The 23,376-nt window shown below is 38.2% G+C and overlaps 1 protein-coding gene and 1 pseudogene across 3 annotated transcripts; one reads left to right on the top strand and one right to left on the bottom strand.

Annotated features, from left to right (window-relative positions):
- Positions 1-1,184: 1,184 nt before the first annotated feature.
- Positions 1,185-7,720, bottom strand: srr (serine racemase). 2 transcript variants are annotated; one of them, XM_079869778.1, is made up of 7 exons: positions 7,493-7,720; positions 6,200-6,412; positions 5,933-6,114; positions 5,714-5,844; positions 4,733-4,881; positions 1,883-1,972; positions 1,185-1,767 (listed from the first exon to the last, which is right to left on the bottom strand). In XM_079869778.1, exons 2-7 carry the CDS (start codon positions 6,375-6,377, stop codon positions 1,526-1,528), a joined length of 972 nt encoding a protein of 323 aa, XP_079725904.1. In that variant the 5' UTR covers positions 6,378-6,412; positions 7,493-7,720; the 3' UTR covers positions 1,185-1,525. The 2 variants fall into 2 exon arrangements, with proteins under 2 accessions (XP_079725904.1, XP_079725903.1); XM_079869777.1 differs by having other exon boundaries at positions 7,538-7,720.
- A 4,894-nt stretch (positions 7,721-12,614) lies between these two features.
- LOC307157591 (solute carrier organic anion transporter family member 1C1-like) lies at positions 12,615-18,426 on the top strand (annotated as a pseudogene). Its single transcript, XR_013824053.1, has 14 exons — positions 12,615-12,722; positions 12,900-13,041; positions 13,164-13,296; positions 13,687-13,793; positions 13,886-14,038; positions 14,134-14,232; positions 15,755-15,958; positions 16,341-16,505; positions 16,598-16,783; positions 16,904-17,069; positions 17,452-17,636; positions 17,713-17,777; positions 17,908-18,025; positions 18,100-18,426. The product of XR_013824053.1 is annotated as a solute carrier organic anion transporter family member 1C1-like (transcript).
- The last annotated feature ends 4,950 nt before the right edge of the window (positions 18,427-23,376 follow it).

Below are 23,376 nucleotides of genomic sequence, written 5' to 3'. Positions count from 1 at the left end.
AGTTGTCAATATTAATAATGTTACGAATGTTAAAAAGAGATTAAACAACACAATATGTATAACACTGCATATTAGGCAAGTTAGCAAATCACACTGGAAAAAAAAAAAAACTTAAAGCTACACTGTGTAATCTTTTTAGTTGATTCTTAGCAAAAAAACACTTAGTTCTTTCAAAAATATATGTGCTCATTAATGTATATTTACTTCTTTCAAGTAATAAAGTATTCTCGTAAGTTTATAATCTGCCATTGAAAGTACATACGGGTGAGGGGTTAGAATGCCGGTCGCCATGTTGCCCCTCCATCTTGAAACTACATTAGCCAAAGAGGGACATACCTGTAAATTCAAGCTTCGCCTTTTGCGTTTTTCACTCAGTGACACCGTGACGAATGCGAGGGGGAGATTACTCGCGAGCTCGCGAGTGCCGGCAGATTTGAAAGCCTGTGTGTGTTCACTCACATTTGAAAGAGATAATTAAAATGTCAACGTGACAGGCAAATCAGCAAGACCATAGTCAATATTGGAGTAACTTTTCCCAGATGGAAAGAGCTCATGAGGAGAAAAGATTTTAAAACGGACGCCGAGGTTGCCTGCTTTCTTCTCGACAGGTAATTCAGCCTGTTGTAATTCATTTGTGTAAATTCAAAGTTTTATTGCTTGTCTAACCATAGCATGGTTGTGCATAACGCCAGAACGACCTCTAGTATAACTTCATCCTCGCGTCAATGGTGAAAAAGTATTGTTTACCTTGTAACATAAATCTGTGCTGCGACAGATCACAGGTGATGAATAGTTTTAAAGGCACAATTTTTTAAGCTATATAAAAAAAGGACACTGTAAATTTTAGTTATTTTTAATTGCTTTTACTTTGTACACATTGTAACGTTAGCCTAATCTGATTATGCTGGGATAGCCGATTCCAAGGGTGACGTTTACCTCCTGACATCTGTCCTGTAGTTTTATTCATTTTAGACGTATTATTGTTTATTATTGTCATGGACGAAGTGATAACTGGAAGCCTTGTTAATCTTGGAATAATGCGGTCACCGTAGGAGTCAAAACGCTCTCGGAATTGAGAGGAACAGAAACTAATATTCACTGGGTAGTCATATACAATTTCACCTCTAGATGGGGGAAAAAAATCACACAGTGTAGCTTTAAAATTGAAAAGAAACTTGGCACAGATAAAGCAGAAGGGATGATTCAAAACCTCATATTTTTATGATGACCACTGACGTTTATTTATTCACAGTGTTTTCATATCTAATAATATTTATTGGCTATTGTACAATTTTAGTGTTTTGCACTTAAATGATAATTAATGCATTAAATCATAAAAACAAGCGATTGTGGCTAGAGGAATATTCATCGACTCAACAAATATAGAAATTTTCACACCCTCGTGTCCTGAATTATTTTATTACGTTTGTGGACACAAAAGGAGACATTTTGTATAACTGCTGTTTTCTATATAATGATTTTCTGGAGTACATGGCCACTATTTTTGATTAATTTTCGAGTGAGCTTAGTCCTGGAAGTTGCTAAGCTCGTCTTTGCCAATGTTTCCTCCGCTGAGAATGACCACCACACTCTTGTCACTGATATCTGGTATTTTGTCATTGGTGACGGCAGCGAACGCCGCAGTTCCTGAAGGTTCAACAACGAGACCAGCCTTATAAAGCGTGGAAACGGCAGATTTGATCTCCTCGTCGGTCACCAGCACAATGTCCTCCACGTACTTCTGACAAAGCTCATACGGCAAGGTACCTGAGGTTCAATATACAAGTTTTAGTTAGCTCAAATAAAAATCCTGAATCTTAAATAATGGAAAGTTATAAGAAAGTACACTGTTGTAAAGTTTCATTTAAAGTAGATTTCATACCTGCAAATGGTGGCGCTAGCCCCGAAGCGATGCTTTTAGCATCCATACCAACAGGCTTCTTCTCAATGAAGCTCTTGTACATTGTACACGCTGTTGAAAATCAAGAGGTTTTAACAATGTGCACCTGAACAACTCCGATAAGGTCACGGGTTGCGTGAACGCAGCATAAGCTCGTTGTTTTGGTTCAGAAGGAACTGTAAAAGGAGGCTACAGTTTGTTTGTGGAGCTCTACAACTGTACTACTACAGCCTCACTGAATGTGCTAATGCAGGTTCAAGCAGGGTGTGCAAAGGTAGGACACCCTATCATTACGTTCGGACTAGAGATGCACCGATTACAATTTTCTGGGCCGATTCCGATTTCCGATTTTTCATTAAGTTTGACCTGCCGATACCGATTTTAGCCGATTCCGATTTCATTTTTTCTAACCACTTTACAGCACACACAAATATTTATTTTATATCTTTTCTGTAATAGAACATTTTACAATTTGCATAGTTCACACACATCTAAAGTGCAGTGTTATGGAAGAACCATTTCCTTTTCACATTCAATATCCAATAATTTTTTTATATGTATTTAGCAAACTAAAAGTCTGTATGAAAACAGGGAATGACAATAAAATAATATATAAATAAAAAATAAAATAAATATAGCCTTGCTGTATAAAGATATTTCTCAAAGCACACACACACACAGGCCTATTGCAATCACTTGTACAAACTGAATAATAAAACAAGTTTAAATGGGTAAGTACATTTTCTATAAATATTAGTCTTCGTTTTCTTTCCTGACATAGCCTACTCCAGTTCTTGTTAAAACACGCAAATTCTGTACATTTTGGGCACTTTTTTTTGTGAAACCCTATTTAGGCTATTTTGTCCATCAAAAGTGTGCTTTCCCTTTAATTGAGCGCGAGCAGTGCAGCAAATAGACTCGGCGCCGAAACACGCGCTTCACTGCTCGCGACGCTCCTGCTTGACGCTCACGCGCTGCTCCTGCTCCCGTTGTGAATGTAACGTTACTCATTGATTAACATGCACGCCGAAAAAAAATACGCGCTTGCGGTCTGAACGGACGTAATTCACAAGGTTTTCTACATGTGTGTTCCGTGTGCACGTGTGATGCTGATGTTGGGCGATGTTAATCATGCGGCGCCCGAGTGCATTTGACCGGCATAAAATCGACATTTGTTAGGCTGACCGGCCGGTCGCCGGTTACGGCCGATCACGTGAAAATCGGCCAATTCCGGTCACCAGCCGATCAATCGGTGCATCTCTAGTTCGGACCGCATGCGATGATTGGACGATCATTTTTTGGTCCTGAGACTTCCACAGAAGATATAAATATATTTAAAAAAATTATATTAAGAGCACTTCTATTGTTTGTGAAGAGAGTTTTAACCAGTATAACAAAGAGTGTTTATGAAAAACATTAATTACCCTAGTTTTAAGGGAATTAGATCATAAACATATCTTAATTTAATTATGATTTACATGACTTTTTCTTAATACAATTGCTTTAAGGTTCAGTGCTGGGATATTATCATTAACTACAACTAAAACCATACAAAAATGTTAAGTCAAGTCATCTTCATTTATATAGCGCTTTTAACAATGTAGATTGTTTCAAAGCAGCTTTACAGAGATAAGCATTAAAGGAGACATATCATGCTTTTAAATCGTTCCTTTTAACATATAAATCATACATTTGTAGTCTATATAAAGCGGAACTGCAATGCTTGGGTCTGAATTCCTCATTATTATAGCTCCACAGGCCCCTTTTTTACCCCTTTTCTGATGTGCGTCTGAGAGCAACTCGTTTTGGTGCGGTCTCTTTAAATACAATTGAGACACTTCATACCCCGTCCCCTCTCCAGGATGCAGAGGTGACACTCGGTTCAACTCCACCCCGTTCGGCCATTTTTGTAGTTTGATAGCAGAGATACGATTATAGCGGCACAGAAACTTTTTATTCACACGTTATTAACAAAATGTCAACAACGGAAGACTTGTCCAGCCAGCCTTACATGTTCGAGCCAGAGTCGGAGCCGGATCGAGATGAAAATGAAGACGACGAACCTGCAGAACAACGTCTTCATATGGATGTATCGCAATGGTGTGTTACTGTATTTACACATGAAACTTTGGTCTTCCGACCTTTTACCACCGTGTCGATTTATTTTGATTAATATGTGCGAGGGAGAGAGAGCAAGACAGCGTCTAGTTTGGAGACGGTGTCTTATTTACACTTTCGCCTGGCTCCGAAGAGAGAGAGAGTGCGTGCGCGCGACCGGGTCTCTCTCTCTCTCTGCTCGTTCTTTCAGTCAAACATGCGCCGCGGCAGTTCATCTACATTAGACGGTGTAATGAAGCGTGTGGGTTACATCCAACAACCGAACATTTTAACTTACCCTCTCGTAACTTCTGCATCTTTTAGCTTGGACTACAAAATTGCAGCGAGAAATAAAAATGGCGGATTGCTCGAAGTGTTGGGCTGGAAGTCAATGTCCTTATTTGTCAGTTCCGCTACAAATACTGTGACGTATTAGTTCACAAAACGTCATAGATAACAGAAAAATCTGAACGGGTTGAAAAATATGACAAAAACAGAATATAAAGATATCAACGAAGCACCTGAAGAGAATAATTTCAACTTTTCTGTACTTCTAAACACTCCAAATATACAACAAAATGCATTTAAGGGCTAAAAAAGTGGATTTAGCATGATATGTCCCCTTTAACTGATTTTATTTCAGCTATTTGGCAAGGCAACATTTTTTAAATGGCATCATTTCTTGAGCACGACTCTCAAACATCAATTTTAAAAGGTAATTGATATCATATTCACCTCCTTCTGGTTCCACTCCATAGATTTTTGTGTTTTCACAACCAGACAGTTTGATGGCAGCTGCCACACCAGCAAGTAACCCTCCTCCACCACAGCAAACCACCACCACATCTGGACAGGGCACAACCTCCAGGATCTCAAAACCTAAGCTATCATTGGAAAAAGACACTAGCATGAGTGAACCAATTATAATACAATATTTCATGCAAAATGAAAATGCCACCATCATTTACCAACTCTGAGCTGTATTACATTATTTTCTAGTTTTTGCAACCAAATCTGAAATAATTAAATATGTTAAATAACACAAATATACATTATTTAATCTCACTTTATTAACCAATGTCTTTGTAGCTGACCATCAGTGATTCAATTCAACCATACAAATAAGTAAAAATACCTTTAGATAAACATAACATTTGTGTTTATTTTTATTGCAGAATTAAGTGTTAAACTTTCTTCTTTTGTCTCCTATTCTTCTGCAATCCAAAATGGCAGCACAGCTGAAAAGTTTGAATTCTAAAAAAGTTTAATTTGAGCTGCGCCCTCTACTGTACAACCGTGAATTTGCATGAGGCTTATTCATTTCTCTTTTAATGTGTGAAAGGAACTTTACATTTGCCAAGAACATAACTGTTGTTATTAAAAAACAAATAGGCAAGCCCAGCCCAGGTGGGAAAAAGTAATGCAAAAGTAACATTGCACATTACTTACCATAATAAAGTAACACAATTAGTTAATTTTTAGGGAGTAACGCGATTTGTAACTCATAACTTTTTAGAAGTAACTTTCCCCAACACTGGTCACAGTCACCATTCAATTTCACAATAGAGGAAAAGCAGTGAACATTCCTCAAAATACCTCCTGTTGTGTTAAACTAAAGAAAGTCATGCAGGTTCGGAATGACATAAGGGGGTAAATAAAGAAAGATTTTCATGCTTTGGATGACCTATTTCTTTAAATCCCAGACATGTATTTAACCTGGCATGTCCAGCGATAAGGTCCGGATCATCATAGGAATGTAGAAAGGTCATGCTGTCCTCTCGAACACATCGTTTAACAACATCCATGAGACGAGCAGTTGGCGCTCTTTCAACCTCAACTCCCAAACTCTACAAATGTTTGACACATTTTGTTTTGTTAAAGATTCAATAAAGAAAAAAGTGCATCTACAAAATGTATAAATAAAGTGTGGAATACTTGTATCAGCAGAGATCTGGAGATGGGGGCGGTTTCTGGCATCACCACTTTGCCTTTGGATCCATAATGCTTACATGCATACGCAAAAGACTTCCCATAATTTCCAGCAGACATGGTAACAAAATTGTCTCCTTTGAGTCTCCTGGCAAACTGGTTTGCAACACCTCTTATTTTAAAAGAACCTGCAGGACGAAAAAAGACAAGTTTAAAAACTTTGTATGCTACACTGTATGCAACCATAACCAAATCAAACAGACACAAACCGACCCGTCCTTTGCATGTTCTCCAGTTTGATGTGAATTTCGCCGGATGTTTTGAGCGGCAGTGTGGTTTGGCACCATGGGATCATTGGTGTGTTGATCACATCCAGCGGGCTGAATCTCACTGTCCCACAGGCCTCTCTGAGCATCTCTACTGTAATGCTGTCTGCTGACACTTCTCCCATTGCTCTTGGGTGATCAGTCAAACTTTCCTAGTTTGCTAATGGATAAATAATGCACAAAATCAAAGTAAACATTTATTAATTTATATATATGTATGTATTTATTTTGTATAATTCATAAATACTTTATTATCATTCAAAATAATGATAATTGTATATCTTATGATTATTGTTGTTTTTTATTAACTAATCTGATCTGGCACCTCATTTTGGGGATCCCCCATCTCATACACCACTGAAAGATATTTAAATGACCTATGTACATATATGTTCATGAAAATTAAGTATAATAACGATAATGTTATCAATAACTTGCTATATCCATGTATAAATGTATAAAAATGTATTAAGAAGTAAAGGAAATGCTGCTATAAAGTGGTCCAATGCCATGTTTTGGCAATGGCCTATTGGATTTGACTGCTATTCGTGTTTTCAACACATGACAATAAAATAGGCAATAAAAACTTTGATGCACTTCTGTTATTTGTGAAGCCGTTTTGTGAAACTTATGCATGGAATAATTGAGGCTTAATTTGGTTGTTGGAATAATGTAAATAGGTTGCATGCCTATCTTTTAAAGTCCCCCTGTGGTTATAATCAAGTTTTTAATGTTGTTTAAATGTCTGTGTGGTGTTTTTAATATACTTTTAGAAACCATGTGAAAATTCATAAGTCAACACCATTGCTAAGTATTTTCTCTTTAAAACTGCAGGGCTACATTTTTTTCTAAATGTCATAATCATTTGTTAACAAACAAGTAGGCCTACTACATTGTTTAATACATTTTTCGCTAACTGTGATTTTGTATAGGTACATTTCTGAAATACATAACTTAGACAGTTACCTCTGATAACTGATCACTCTAAATTGTAACATGGACGCATGCATTTTCTGTAAAGCTGCTTTGAAATTATTTGTATTGTGAAAACTGTTAGCCTATAGCCTACAAATAAATGTGAATTGAATTGAATTTAAAACAGTCTCAAAAACGCGGTTTGAAATCGCTGGTGTTTCTGACGTCACAAACTACCACTGGGAACATGCTCTGTGTAACATTAGCAACACACTATTAGCTGTTTGATAACATAGTCAAGCAAAAGGCTAATCATATTGATTACCATTTTCTCCGACGTTGCAAAGAGATACCACTGCGCAGCGTTTACCTCAGTAAGTTGGCCGAGAGAATCTGTGAGCTGGCATGAATGAGTGGAGGAGGGGCTAATTAACATATTCATAGGTCCGCGTACACTATTTGCAAAGGAGGCTGAATCCAGCTTCTAATTCGCTATTGACGCTTTCCGTTCCACCTTAAAATATGTGAACTTCCGCGTTTGTTCGCTCACGCTTAACTTAGGGACCGTATAGTTTTTCTTTTTTTCACGTTTTTTAAGGGATTGTGCTGCTTTTGTGTCTATTTTCAGAATGAAAGAATAATAAACTATTTTGAAATGCAAATAATACTGATGTAGGCTATCAGCGAAAATGGACTGTAAACATATAAAGGTAGCCTACATCATTACAGTATTATTAAATTATTGTAGGGGAGCGCGGGGCACAACCTAACGCGGGGTTAGTTGTAACACGCTTGTTTTAAATACTTCCGCACATGCTTGGATGACGGAACTTTGTTTATTTACTAGTTGCCATATCAACACTATATAGAAAAAAAAAATCCGCCAAAATTATTTTCTTTTTGGAAGATATCCATAGACATTTATTAAACCATAGCAAAAGTAAATTTCTTACTTAAGTTAATTTTTCATCTCTATTTTTTGTGTTTATTTAAAATAAGACAAATCTGATATTATTTTAATCTCCAAGATGTTATTTAACAGTTGAGATAGTTCTTTAATGCTTCGCTAACTAGCAGAAGACACTCGCAGGGTTTAAATCCCAGTTGTGCAGGCGGGGGCATGTTGTAACACTGCGTTACAATGTGCCCCTATTAGAAATATGCTATTATATTCTATACTATTATTAATTTTATTGAGAAAACGTGAGAAAAAGGTGAATAAAGACTGAGAGTCAATGTCCAGAAATTACTAATTATTTATTTGTTTTGAACTATGTTGTATAGCTGTGTTTTCCTGTGTTCGTAGTCAAAACTCAAAAATGAGTTTATATTTAATTATTAAAAATTGCCATTATTTTATATGAAAAAGTTTTTTAATTGTATTTTATTTAGAAAATATTTTAGTTTGTTTTGTATATTTTTTTTATTAGATCAGATAACATTTTAAGCTGTCATATGTCATGTTACAATGTGCCCCACACATGTTACAATGTACACCACCTATGGGGCATGTTGTCACGTTTCACTTCCATTCTTTCGGGCTATATCAAGAAAAAAGTATATACTGTATTAATAAAACAAAAACACATAATTGTACTAGACATGTGGGAAATTAATGTGGGGAAAAAATAAATACTCTGAACCATAAGTAGATTTGCACAAACTGAGAAAGTCAAAAAGCGTTAGGTTGTGCCCCGCTCTCCCCTATATCATCAGCTCAATTTAGGGACCATGTGGTTTTTCTCTTATTCACACTTTTTAGGGATCCTGTTACTATTGTGTCTATTTTCAGAAAAGAAAATTAAACTATTTTGAAAGGTAAATAACACCGAAATATCTGAACAAAAATATAACAACATCATTCTTTAATTATTGCACATGCCACCATTTGAATGCATTAATAAATAAATTGAATTAAAAAAATAATTAACACAATTATTACAAATGTCAATATCACGAGGTAAATACAGATTATGCCAGCTCCAGGTTGGCATCTCTAATGAAGACTTCAGATGACCCGACACCTTTGAATAGATGGAATAGAACACCTACCCCTGCAAGGACTCCAGAACATCACACATGGATGATTATACAAAACGATCATGTTATCATTGCTTTAAAATGCACACTAATTTAGTGCATAGGCCTATATAATATTTGTAAATACTATAAATTATACTATCTTACAACTGTACTTTCTGATATCATCTCATAAAATGCTGTTGTGGTTTTGTAACACAGAAACATGCATTTTCTATAAAGCTGCTTTGAAATGATATGTAGTATGAAAAGCATAATACAAGGGTCAATGATGTATAAGGATTTTCAACAGGCCAATTTTAAAATACAAAAAAAAAAAAAAAAAAAATACCTGTTGCAATTGTTCAAACATTAAGGATGTTGTGTACACCTAAATTCATTTAAAAATTTAATTTAAGTGATTTTAGTTTTTTTTCATCTAGATGAATTGTCCGTAGCCTTAACAAATGTCATGTGGTGCGACCTTATATAGTTAAAAATCTATTTAAAGAGATCAATGAACAATACATTTTATACAAATAAAATAGATTTAAACCAGATTTTATACAAATTTCACAGAATTTTCCTGAACATAAACATTTAATAAACTTTTTTTTTTAATAAAAATCACATCACAAACACAAGGGCACCATTTAATTTAACTTGACTTAGAATTTCTTTCTAACAAATAATAATGTTATAGATATACATTATTTCATAAAAGTATTGTATACAGTTAACATTTGGGGTCAATAGATGTTTTTAAGTAATTAATACTTTTATTAATCAAGGACACATTCAGTGTCACATTCAGGTGCAGGCTATAATGTTACGAAAGATTCTATTTCAAATAAATGCTGTTCTTTTGAACTTTCTATTCATCAAATAATCCTGACATGTATCACAGTTTACAAATTACAAATCATCAACTCGAACAGCGCTATTCTCCACGAAGGGGGCAGTGCAGCCGAGTCTTCATTCCCAGAGGACTCAAGCCTGCCCTCCAATGCAGCGATCGACATCCGGTCCTCCACAGGAGCCCCAAATGAGATGCTAGGTCCCTCATGGGAAGGACCAGCAGCCTCACCCAGAAGCTCCACAGCCTGTGATGCGAAAGAGGTTTGGGAGGGCGGCGGGGACTGACCCGGCAGGAGAGCTCCCGCTATAACCCTCAGATCACCCTGTGTATTAACTGAAGTGGAGGGAATAGAGAAACCAGATCAGGGAATAGCACAGTGGACCCTTTTTCAAGTTATTGGGAGTCTCGATCTCAACATCGCAAGTATCATCTTTCCACAATGGGTAAATGACTCATCAACTAATGCTACCTTAGCATGCTTAGGGCCCAGACACGCAAGGCAGTGATCGTGGCTGTCAGACGGGGGCCAGGAAACAACCACATCCAGAAACACACAGGTGGAATGACATCTTGAAAGAGACGCAACTGTACTCAAAAGCGAAAGCTTAGCTGCGTGAATGTTGCACGCTGCCTTTTCTACCCGTATGTATGGGGAGTGGTTTGAGATGCAAATCTCATTTGCCAATGTGCATTGGCTTGTTTTGTTACCACTCAAAGGTGATTGGAGTCTCAGACAAGATCTCATTACGTCAATCAGTTCTGACAGAATATCGAACATGACTGACTAATGGGAACTAGGGATGTTATGATGTAGCTGCCCTGTTATGGTGTTGGTGACGCAACACATAAGGTCATCTGACCTCATAAACATGTTTAATAGAAAACTGTAACAGAATATCGGATTGCTGATATTTTATTTTAATTATATATCATATAAATGGATATAATTGTAATGTACATGTAAAATGTCCATATCACTTGTTATTGCATGTTATTTGTTATTGCATAAGTTGCCAACCATAGACGTGGTAGTTATGCTACGATTAGTATCAATTAGTAAGTCATGAAATGACCAAAGATTTTGACCAACCAATAATAAAGACCAACAAATTACATAATTGGTACATTGTGTATTGGATGCAAAAACAGTCTGACAGGGCACTGGGTTTGCCAGTAGCTGAAAAACTGGTTAAGCATTGCAAACCTAAGCAATTTTTAGTACATATTAACTGCATGTTTACTATTTCGTAAGGCAGAGAAGGCACGTGTGAACTGCTAACAGAACATACATATTGCACCAAGAATAAGCAGATTTGTGTTGGTTGGTGTCATTGTGTGTTTTTGATGCTGTTAATGGCTCATCTTGTTTTAATTCATTATTACTTTTACATATGTCTAATGTAAATTTTCTCTATGTTTTTAAATTTATGGTGTTTTATACGATTTGCCATATAAATACTCATAAAAAGACACAAGAATACTGTCGAAATTAAAGTCATAAATTATGGTATGTCTACACGGCAATGATGTACTAAAAACTGAAACGTTTTTCAAAACAATCCCCGTTCACACGGTTCTGCGAAAACAACTAAAAACGCTGTATTATTCATGCTAGGCCAGTATTTGGCAATGTCACTTTGTAAAGAAATACTACCGCTCTATAGATGGAACACAATACCCATGACATAACTTTTTTGACTGGAAATTCCTTTTTGCACTTAAATACAAATAAACCTTCTCCCTGACCAACATTGCATCCTAACAGTAACTCATTTACAGCATAAATGTATCAAGCTGCATTTAGTACATTGTTATTATTCAGTAGAAAGAATGCAAAGTGTCTCATAAGTACAATTCGATGGATCTCAAAACCTATTTTTGCAACACAAATATAGTCATTTAGTTAATTTCAGCTTGGTGAAAAATGTTTTTGCTCTTTCAAAAAGGCATCAGCATGTAAACAACTTGTGTAAAAACCTACTGCATGTAAATGTGATGGTTTTTGTTTGATCCGCATTAGGGTTAAAGGAACACTCTGCAAGTTAAAGATTAATAAAACTGTCTAATGTAAACCTGTAGGTGAAAAATATACTTTCAGAGATCCCGCTTTGGGCATACTTCAACTGCATATTCAACTGCTTTTTCTCTAAGACACATCTAGACATGTGAGTGTTTCAAAATTGTGAATTAATAATATTTTAATCATGTTTGCATTTGATTAGGATGTATTTTGCCTTGAATCATCTCTGACATGATAGAAGTGGGGATGGAGACACTTTTTTTAAGAAAAAAAGATAGAAACTGTAACTGCTTAAGTCTGTTAAATAGTAGTTCTTAACTTTATTTTTATTTTTTTTCCATTTTTAAGACACTGAGGCAGTGCAACATAGTATCAAAATGTATTTGGTTTATTGGTGTTATTTTTTTATTGTATTTTTTTCACTTATTACATTTTTTACAGTTTCTATTTTTCCACATAAGCACACAACTTCAACTTTGCAGAGTTTGTCTTCTTTCATTTTTCATTAGTTTGTGATTTGTTTTCCTCTTCACTAGCCCATTGTTCACCATGACAGAGGAGGGCAGCCCAGAGGGATTCTTTGAGTCCAGACCAATGGAGTATTCAGACAGTAATAAGAAAACATCTCAGGCCAAATGCTGCTCCCCAAGTCTGAAGGCAAGAGACATTGTCTTTGACCATATGCATGTTTAACCGAGCAACAAGTGTAGAACCACTATTAGCTGATTATTTGTTTTAATAGTGGTGTATAATAGCTGTTATACTTCTGACAAAAAAAAAAAAAAAGGTTAAATCTTCTGACTTAATCTCTTTTCTACCCTTGTGCCTGGAAAGATCTTTATTGGTGTACTTGCCTTCTGTTATTTCTCCAAATCCCTGACGGGGGCTTACACCAAAAGCACCATCACTCAGATTGAGAGGCGGTTTGAGATCCCAAGTTCTACTGTTGGTATCATCGATGGCAGTTTTGAAATGGGTGAGTTGAGATGTGTGAGTCACACCACTGAGGCTGTAATATGACTGAATTTGTGACAGTTGATTGATGGTATTCTATGACACAACATAGAGCTTGTTAAATAACGTCACATTTGCTTGCAGGTAATCTGTTGGTCATCACTGTGGTAAGCTACTTTGGCGCTAAGTTTCATAGGCCCAAGATCATTGGAGCAGGGGTCCTGCTGATGGGTATAGGGACACTGATAATGGCTTTACCTCACTTCATTATGGACCGGTGAGTAACGTTCATGGGTCAATGACAAATGAGGCATGTTCAGTTTCATATGATTTAAAAAAAAAACTCATAACATTTCCATGAAAAGTTCTAATGTAATGACTCAAAAAAATGTAATTTATTCCAAGCATCATGTAAAAGGTATAATTTCCTTATCTGATAGTTTAAGAGATTTGTTGATTATAAAATATGTGTTTTTTAAGTTATTGTATCTATTAATTACTTTTAATGTTATGTTGAATAAATTAATGGATGGCCATCACATAATACCCCTAATTAGCATATTCATACTAAAATATTTAATAAAGATCCACCTCATAACGATAAGTATTCTTGAAGATCTGTATTTTAAATGCTTTTATTATTTATGTGTCTGTTTGTTTCTGACAGGTACAAGTATGATACAGCTGCCGCCCACACTAATGATGCTGATAATTTCACAGTGAGATCCACATGCTCATCTGACACCCAGAATACTGTTCAACAGCTTGTGTCCGGTAATGCATGGTTATATGTGGAAGCATATGGGGTATTTTAATTGTAAATTGCAGTAAAATACCCAACAGAGCACTCTATATGGGTTGTACAGGATGCCAAAAAGGGGAAGAGGAAAGCTCGCCCACATGGGTGATTGTGCTGTTGGGAAACATTATTCGTGGCATCGGGGAAGCCAGCATCGTTCCTTTGGGAATGTCTTTCATAGATGATTATGCACACCCAGAAAACTCTGCATTTTACATTGGTGAGAAAATGATTGTGTGTGTGTGTGTTTTTTTTAATCTCATACCAAAGTACCCTTGTCCCTCATGTGATTCAGTCCATTTTTTTTTTCTGTAGGTTGCCTGCACACACTCGGAGTGATCGGGCCAATTTTCGGTTACTCGTTAGGATCTCTTTGTGCTAGACTTTATGTGGACATTGGCTTAGTTGATAGAGGTGAGTTAAAAATGTTATACCTTAGCAGTCACTAACAAGAAAGTACCAAAAAGAAGTGCAGTATTACTTTGTTTGTTTTGACATGTACCATGGTAGTACTTCCTCAAGAATCTTGAGGTACCATGCAAATACAAAATACCATACATATTCATATTCATGGTATATGCATATGGTAATGGTCAAGGTGGAGTTAGAGGGTCAGTAGGGTCTCAATCTGGAAAACGGGACCACCACAGAAGCATTTTCAGAGCAGAAGACCACCATGGCAGAACTGGAACCATTGTGGCAGAACAGTTGAACACGATGGTGGAGCAGGAGGCCTCAGGGGCTCAGGAAAGGCCAGAGGAGCAAATGACCCAGGATAGGAAGGCAGACTATGAGGCCTCAGGAAAGCCGGCTGAGTGGAAGACCACAGAAGAGCCAACAGATTAGAAGATTAGAAACCCACCATAGGGAACCAGAAGTGTGGGTTGTGCCACAAGGATCTCCGATGCTGCAGCAGATCAGGGTAAGTATGCTTCAGAGGAAGCATCAGCAGATGCAGCTGGGAGCACTGAGTTGGTCTTCAGGCTGTAGATGGACTGAGCCATTACCACCACCATACATTACTGTCACCAGGAGAACAGACCCATTTGGTACCTTGAGGAAAACAGGACTCCCTGTAAAGTTAGGAGAAACAGAATTAGGGGAGCCCAATACATGAAGCCATGGAGGCTGAAGGAACTAGGAGTCTGGCAGAATCAATGGACAGAGGTAACAAGGTAAAACTGGAGGGAGGAGTGACATAGAGGGAGCCAGTGAAGGGAGGGACCCCTAATGAGTTGATGGATGGAAATACCATGGAGGAGCTGGTGGAGTAGTAAAGGAGGATTAAGGTTGGTCTTTGCGGCCAGAACAAAAGGTTCAATGGAGACTCCTGTTACCTATGAGAATTATAGCCCATGAGTGGCCTCTATGGTCAGGAAAAGGGAATGGAAGAAAGGATGGTTGATTTCAACAACAGAGATGGCAGGGATGAAGATCTGGTTGCTCTCTGTGGTTAAGATAAAGGAGGAGTGTTATCAGCTTTTTTTACTTTTTTTTAGAAGTTAAGATCCCACTGGGTTCATAATAAAGGGCTAGTCTTTCAGGTAGACAACACACACAGTTTGATGGTGAACCCAAGTGCAGGGTCTTTTTATATAGTTTATGGATAGTGAAGGATGATAACAGTTGGGATTGCAGGACAGGTAAGATAGGAACCACACAGATGGAGAACAGATGAAGATAAGGAGTCTTGCGATAAAGGAAAGCTGAGATGGACAAGAGGCAAGTAACTCTACTAACTAAGTCCAGAAAAGTCCATTTGTTCTTATCAGAGATCAGACACTGTGTGACTGTGGAGTATAAATGCTGTTCTTGATAGCAGGTGTGATAGAATATATGGAGTGGGCAAATAGTGAAATGAGGTGGTGAGCCCAGTTGAGGTTTTAATATATATTCATATAAATTGTTTATTTGTATATTTTCTTCTCATTATCAGAGAGTGTGACCATCACCCCTCAGGACTCTCGATGGGTTGGGGCCTGGTGGTTGGGTTATGTGGTTTCTGGGCTGTTGACTCTGCTTGCTGCTTTGCCTCTCTGGTTCCTGCCAAGAGCTTTACCTGAAAACCCCCAAACCTATGAGCTAGACAACCCCTCAAAACAACATAAACACACACCCAGCATTACAGAGATAGCTAAAGGTATGGCAACCTTACACAGACCACAAGGGTTAGATGCATACAATTTAGGTCTGTTTAAATCTAATTAGTCACTGAGACTAATTAGTCATATGTAGTACTTTATGATGTTTGTGTGTGTGTGTGTGTGTGTGTTTGTGTGTGTGTGTGTGTGTGTGTGTCACTATGGAGCTTTACAGTTTTAGTCTCTTTTAATTATACATATTGAATAGGTGGCCAGGAGATCCTCCAGAAAATCAAATTTATGTAACACAAATCAACAAAGAATATGACTTTTCAGGAAATTATTGGTGGTTATTATTATAAAGTATAAAGTGTTATTATGGTCTACTATGACAAATAAAAGAGATTGTTCTAAATATTTGCTTATTTGCTTGTTTTCTAGATTTTGGGCCGTCTCTGAAGCGTCTGCTCACCAACAAGATCTATCTCCTGTACCTGGTTTCCAATGTAGTGGCATTCAATGCCTTTGTCATAGTCATAACATATACGCCAAAGTATTTGGAACAACAGTTTGGACAAAGTGCATCCAAGACAAACTTTCTCATAGGTGACAACTGCCATGATTACGGCCATGTTTTTTTTTTTTGTAATTATTATTTGCTGGCTGTTTAAACTGAGTGTGCTTATATATTTCTGTAGGAGTGACATCTATTCCAGCTGTGGCTCTGGGTATGTTCCTGAGTGGGTGGATAATGAAGAGGTTTAAACTGGATCTGCAAGAATGTCGTTTTTCACTGCAATTGGCGCATTGTTTCTCACCATACCTTACTTTGCTCTTAGCTGTGAAAATACAGATGTCGCTGGGGTCACAGTGCCCTATCAAGGGTACTTTCATCTCCAGTCACACTCTTATTGCATCATGGAAACTATACATTATCCATCAATTCAATCTATCCATTTAACACACTGCTTGTAATATAATATAATCAATTGTTTATGTAGCAGATATATAGAAGTTCAGAATATAAGCAGTGATGTCCTCACTTCTTGCAATGCTGACTGTGGGTGTCCTGACTTCCAATGGGATCCAGTGTGTGGACAGAATGGAGTGACCTACATCTCTCCTTGTCACGCAGGCTGCAGTTTCACTCGTGGCACAGGACAGAATATGGTGAACAACTTTCTTAAACTGTTGACCTCAAATTCATTATTACATGTGTTTGAGATGAAGTTTTATGTAACAAAGTTCGGGAGGAGCACGTTCAGGTAATCAACCAATCAGCTCAAGAGGAAGCCGGTATAAATAAAGCTTTTCCTCACCTTCTGTCTCACGACAAATTTCTCAGCATCCCTCCACCACCCCATCACCTCACACTCGGCTGGGTCTACCCCAGTATAGGGGGGAGTACTCTGGGTTCGGGCAAAAATTCCGAGCTCGGAGCCCTCCCCTGGACAGCAAGCCAAATACGTATAAATACTACATTAGATTTCATGTACGTGTGAACTCGTGAATGTCTTTTCTTTCATTTTTTTCATTTGCATGTCTTTGTCAGACATTCCACCACTGCACATGTGTCCAGAGCTGGGGAATGAGTGCTGGGAACTCCTCTGCAGTGCTTGGACAGTGTTCACGAGAGAGCAGATGTACTATAATGTTCTACATCTATCTGGCGTTGGAGTCTTTCGCCTTCTTTGTGTACTGTCTGGGCACTGTTCCCTTCTTCATCATCTCATTGAGGTTCTGTTTAATTACTTTACATGCGTTGTATTTATATGGATGAAATTTTTATGAAATGTTTAATCTGTTCTTGCAGGATTGTGGATCCTGAGCTGAAGTCTCTCTCAGTGGGCGTGCTACTGTTAGTTTTAAGAGTTTTGGGTAAGTTCACATTTGTATTGTTTGGGTTTATTTAGAAGAAGTGTCCCAAGAATGGAAATTAATTCACAGATGTTATTCACATAAAGGTCTGGCACAGCATTGTTTTTAATGTAATTTCACTCTTTTAAAGGTGGTATTCCTGCTCCCATTTACTTTGGGGCTCTTATTGACTCTACCTGTCTGAAATGGGGTCACAAGAAATGTGGTGGAAGAGGCGCTTGCAGAATGTATGCCACTGAGACTTTTAGGTGAGCAAATCTGGCAGGAGTATTCTATGTAGCCCCAACTGATCCATGCTAAAATGTAATGTGACCCTCATTAGGTTCCTGTTTCTGGGACTGGTCAACTGTCTCCGGTTGTTAGGATATATCCTGTTATGGGTGGCCATCATACAGATTAACAGGAAAGTACAGAATGATAAACGGAAGTCCAAGGACATAGAACTGCAAGAGCCTATGCTGTATGGTCCAGAACAGCAGAATACTCTAAAATAATGTTCTGCGTGGTTTTATTTTGTATTTGTATATGTGTGCTTTTTTATGTGCTTTGTTTTGTTTTGTTCCTGGGTCATTTTAAAAATATGGTGACATATGGAGGAATGACATACGTGGAATCCACACGTACCAGATGTGGGCCGCGCACATGCATTCAAATGCGCATGCCTATCGACTAAACATGTAATGTGCATGTGAATGCCGTCACCGTTTTCACAGATTCACGTTCTGAAGTTTACACGGAAATGATAACGGTATTGCTTTCAAAACTTGTTTTCAGTTGAAAACGGTGTTGTGTAAGCGGCCCTTAAGTTAATAACTAATGATTTTTACAACGGAAATTAATCGATCAAAAACGTACTTAAGCTAGACAATGACTTTATTCTAGAACATTCATTTCCTATTATCACTGTAAATCTGCTTTGAAACAATCTGTATTGGAAAAAGCACTTTATAAATGGAGGTGACTTGAATTCACTTGACTACAGTGATGTTTTCTTTAGACTAGTGACTTGTCTACCATTACGACAGCTTTGCTATAACTGTGTAACGAGTTAGCTCAAAGAAATATTAATAATCAATCATAACTTGTTATAATTGATTATGAATATTTGGTTATGAATATCAGTTAATAGAATTAACTTAATGTAGTAAATATACATATCATACATTAATATTACAATCAACCCACCTGTTCGTCCCATGAACACTCAAGGGTTAATTGTCTATTCATTCTAAGAAATACTCATTTCTGGGGGAGGGAAATGTCTTTCTTACTGTACATTACTACTAAGAGCCTGTAGTCAAAATCTAAATCGTAAAGTAAACTTTGTTGCAAGCAGAGAATCAGAACCAAATATGTATTGTGCACAAGTTTTATTAACTAAATCACAAACATAACTAATCTAAACACATACATACATGCATATGTGGCGATATTATGGGCAAGAAATTTAGAATCACACTTTAATTTATACCCGACTACGCCACCCTGGTGGAGGACCAGGGAAATACTCCAAAGAAGGACACACAGGTAAGTATTACCCACTGAGGGCAAAGATTTAAACCAGTGAGACAGGGGTAAAAATACAAAACATACTTTATTTTAATAAAACATCATGAACATCACTAAAAACTCACACCATAGAAAAATACTTCTCCAGGGCCAGGCTTCACAGGAACAAGGCAGGCCAGGCGCACTCGAGAGGTCGTCCAAACCCACTTAAATTCACCCCAAATCAGACTGCAAGGCACTGCAAGGCAATTGTCTCAACACACATCACACACTGTGAAGCACACGCCTCTAGATAAAGGCAGCCGGCCTCCCCCGTTCCACATCGAATCCCTACCGGCTCCTGGAGACACAGAAAGAGGATTAGCCACTAATTATGAGAAAATTATACTACACAAAAACCACCAACCCAAATAAAATATACAAACACAAAGATGGCACGTCGAGGGCGTCCCAGCTTCCTGACCAGGTATGGCCAAGCAGGGAGCAATGCCTGAATGGTCACCAACAGAATCCAACTCAAAAACGGTTACAATATTAGCATAATAAATTGCACTAAAGAGAACCATAAATTAATATGTAGTAATGTTGAAAAAATAACCCAAAAACCATAAAAACTAGTTGGCCAAAGGAATATATTTATGACCAAAGAGTTCTCGATCTTGACCTTTCTGTACATACTCATAGACTCCTTCTAATGCTACATAAGCCATATAGACATCCATATCTGACCTTTTGAACTTATGTCTGGTCAAAGGGTCCTCAAAAGTTTTTAAACTATATAAAGTTATAGACTCTTTCTGATGACAAATCAGCTATTCAGAGGTCCCATTTCGACCTACTGAACATATTTCTGGCCAAAGAGTTCTTGAACATTATCTTGCTATTCTACAGATTGACTTCTTGTGATGTTATATTAACCAGCCAGTAGTCTATTTTTGACCTATTGAACATATTTCTGGCCAGAGTCCGTGAACATTAACTCACTATATACATATAGACTGACTTCTCATATTGTTAAATCAGGCAGACAGTAGTCCATATTTGACTGATTGAAAAAAAAATGTGACCAAAGAGTTCTCAAAAGGATTTTGTCTATCATAAATGTATAGACTCCTTCTGATGTTAAATCAGCCATACAGAAGTCCATATTTAACCTTCTGAACATATTTCTGGCCAGAGACCTTGAACTTTAACCTTACTATACATATTTATCCTACTATAAAGACTTCTCGTGTTGTTATATCAGCCATATGTAGTCCATATTTGACTGATTTAACATGTTTTTGGCCAAAGAATCCTCAAAATGTTTTTTACTCTTAGAAACTCATAAACTCCTTCTGATGTTAAATCAGCCATACAGAAGTTCATATTTGACTAATAGTTTGTAATATATATTTGTAATAGTTTCTTTTAGTAACCATTTATAACGTGCGTCGTGGCGAGTGGAAGGATGACACCAGATAAGTTGTTTGCTCTTTTAATAGCCGCAGCTGTGCTGACAACAGGCTACAACAACAACCACATCACATAAAACAAATCCCTCCGCCTCTAAGCGGGCACTATGTGCGCGGCACTATATACTACATCCTCCTTTCTTATAATAAACAAAAACAAAAGTTTATCTTTTGCAGAGAAGATGTAAAATGCAGCTTAGCTGAAACAATATTTCAATGTGTATCAATCAGGGATACATTAAACTTAAACTGAACATACCATTGCATATCTACTGTTTCCTCTTTTTTTTTTTTTTTTATAAACACAACATAAGCCCAATATTGTATGCACTTATTGGCTTAACACATAGTCTCTGTACCTAACTGGTGGCCTAATAACTCGGCCGCTTCTGGTTTGACCCATTTGTGGAGGAGGAGAAGGCTCCACACATGCAGTCTCATCAGCACCGGTAGGAGCATCCAGGGTGCTGTCTTGCTCTTCATCGAGACTGTCCGGTTCAGTGAATGTTGCTGGGTGTCTGGGTGAATGTCACCTGAATGTTGCTGGGTGTCTTCCTCAGGTGTCTCCTGTTGCGCCTGTACTGCTGTCCAGATGATGTCACTATGTCATAGGACCGTGGTTCAGCGCGTGTCGCCATGACAACAGCAGGACGCCATCCTCGTTCAGTTTGCATGTGAACAGTCCCACCAGTCGGCAGCACCGGAAGTTTCTTTGTGCCTCTGTTGTAATAAGTGCGCTGTCTACGCTGGAGGTCCTGAAGAGTAGAATGTGCATTAGCTGGTACTGCAGGTTGCAGCACTGTGCTTGAGCTGGGTAAAGTGCTTCTCAAGACCCTGCCCATAAGCAGTTGTGCTGGAGAATAGCCCATACCTGTGACAGGTGTGTTCCTGAGAGTTAGAAGTGCCAGAAATGGGTCAGTGTTGGTTTGTTTTGACTGACCACTGATTTCAAATATGTCAGCTCCTACTTTCAGCCAAGGAAGCTCTGGGATTTCATGAGAGATCATCGGCTCCCTCTGGTGGCGAGGTTGGAACTGCTGGCAAGTTGCACATTTCTCAACCATTTTTTCAATGTCTCTTGTCATTCCTGGCCAATACCAGTGTACTCTGGCCAGAGCTTTTGTGCGCTGCATACCTTGGTGTGCCACATGCAGCCTCTGTAACATGTCTGACCTCATTTTACTCGGTAGAATAATTCTGTCTCCTGCAAAGGATTATTCCTTCTCTTATTGACACTGAGTGCCTAATAGGCCAGTACTGTATCACCTTTTTGTCGACTTGTTTTCTGTGATGTGGCCAGCCCTGCCTGTGAATGTCCAGCAACGTTTGCAATATGACGTCGTTTTGTGTCTCAAACTTTAACTGTACCAGAGTCTCTGGGCTTAGGGCCTCTGTTGGCTCAAGAGCATAGATCACTTTTTCGTCAAAAATGTCACACTGACTCTGTTGCTCATGTGTAGTTGCTCGTGAGAGTGTGTCTGCGATCAGTAACTCTTTACCTGACGTGTAGATTACATTCAGGTCGTAGCGTTGCAGCTGAAGTAGCATCCTCTGTAGTCTGGACGGAGCTGTTCCCAGTGGCTTTCTCAGGATCGTTTCCAAAGGTTTGTGATCCGACTGCACATTAACCTTGACTCCATAGGCGTACTGGTGAAAGCGCTTCACTGAAAACACGATAGCCAGAAGCTCCTTCTCTATCTGTGTATAGTTTTTCTCTGTGTCAGTTAGAGCTCTGGATGCATAGGCGATGGGGTGTCCATCTTGCATTAGACATGCGCCTAAATTGTCCTTGGATGCATCTGCTTGTATCACGACAGCTTTCTTTGGGTCAAAGAATTTGAGAACAGGGGCTGTTACAAGCGCATTTTTTAGACTCTTTACAGCTTCCTCATGTTCGTGTTGCCATTGCCATACACTGTCCTTTCTCAGCAGTTGTCTCAGTGGCTGTCGCTTCTCCAGGTATGTACTGTGAAAGTTACTTGATCATCTCAAGCATGCGTTGCAGAGCAGGTCTGTCTGTGGGTGATGGCATGTCAACTATTGCCTTAACTTTTGCATCGTCTACTTTAACACCCTCTGAGGTCACAACATGACCCATGTATTTAACACTGTTCACCTTGTATTGGATCTTCTCTTTTTTGAATTTAACATTAGCCTCCTTTGCTCTAGTCATCACTTTTTGCAGTATTTCGTTGTGTTCCTATTCTGTGGATGCAGCGATAATCATGTAATCAGCAATTATGTGAACACATACTGTCAGCAATTCGATGTCCCCAAATGTCTCGCAGTTGCGTTGCTGAAAAAAATTCACTCGCCGACTTGATCCAAAATAGTAGGCGCTTAAACCTATAGCGCCCCCATGGCGTGTTGAAAGTGCACAGTAGCGACGACTCCTTGTCCAGCTTTATTTGCCAATAGCCGTCTTTCTCATCCAGAACTGTGAAGATTTTCTTATCAGCTAGTTTACACAACACCTCATCTGCTGTGGGAATTGAGTAATGCTGTCTCAAAATAGCTTTAAGCCAGTAGGGTCTAGGCAAACCCTCAGCTTCTTCTTGTCTTTCTTTTCAGTGACTACAAGGCTATTGACCCATGTCGTTGGCTCAGTCACTTGTTCAACAACATCTGCTTTTAGC

The sequence above is a fragment of the Squalius cephalus genome (assembly GCF_949319135.1).
Source record: "Squalius cephalus genome assembly, chromosome: 4".
NCBI classification, from domain to species: domain Eukaryota; kingdom Metazoa; phylum Chordata; class Actinopteri; order Cypriniformes; family Leuciscidae; genus Squalius; species Squalius cephalus.
The sequence above is the reverse complement of the archived record's forward strand: the minus strand, read 5'-3'. Positions and strand labels throughout refer to the sequence as shown.

Excerpts from the sequence above, each read along its gene's own strand:
- srr (XM_079869778.1), bottom strand. The coding sequence starts at position 6,377 with ATGGGAGAAGTGTCAGCAGACAGCATTACAGTAGAGATGCTCAGAGAG. Across the intron at positions 5,845-5,932 it reads CCAGATCTCTGCTGATACAA|AGTTTGGGAGTTGAGGTTGA; the intron begins GTATTCCACACT and ends AAACATTTGTAG. Across the intron at positions 4,882-5,713 it reads CTTATCGCTGGACATGCCAG|CTTAGGTTTTGAGATCCTGG; the intron begins GTTAAATACATG and ends TTCCAATGATAG.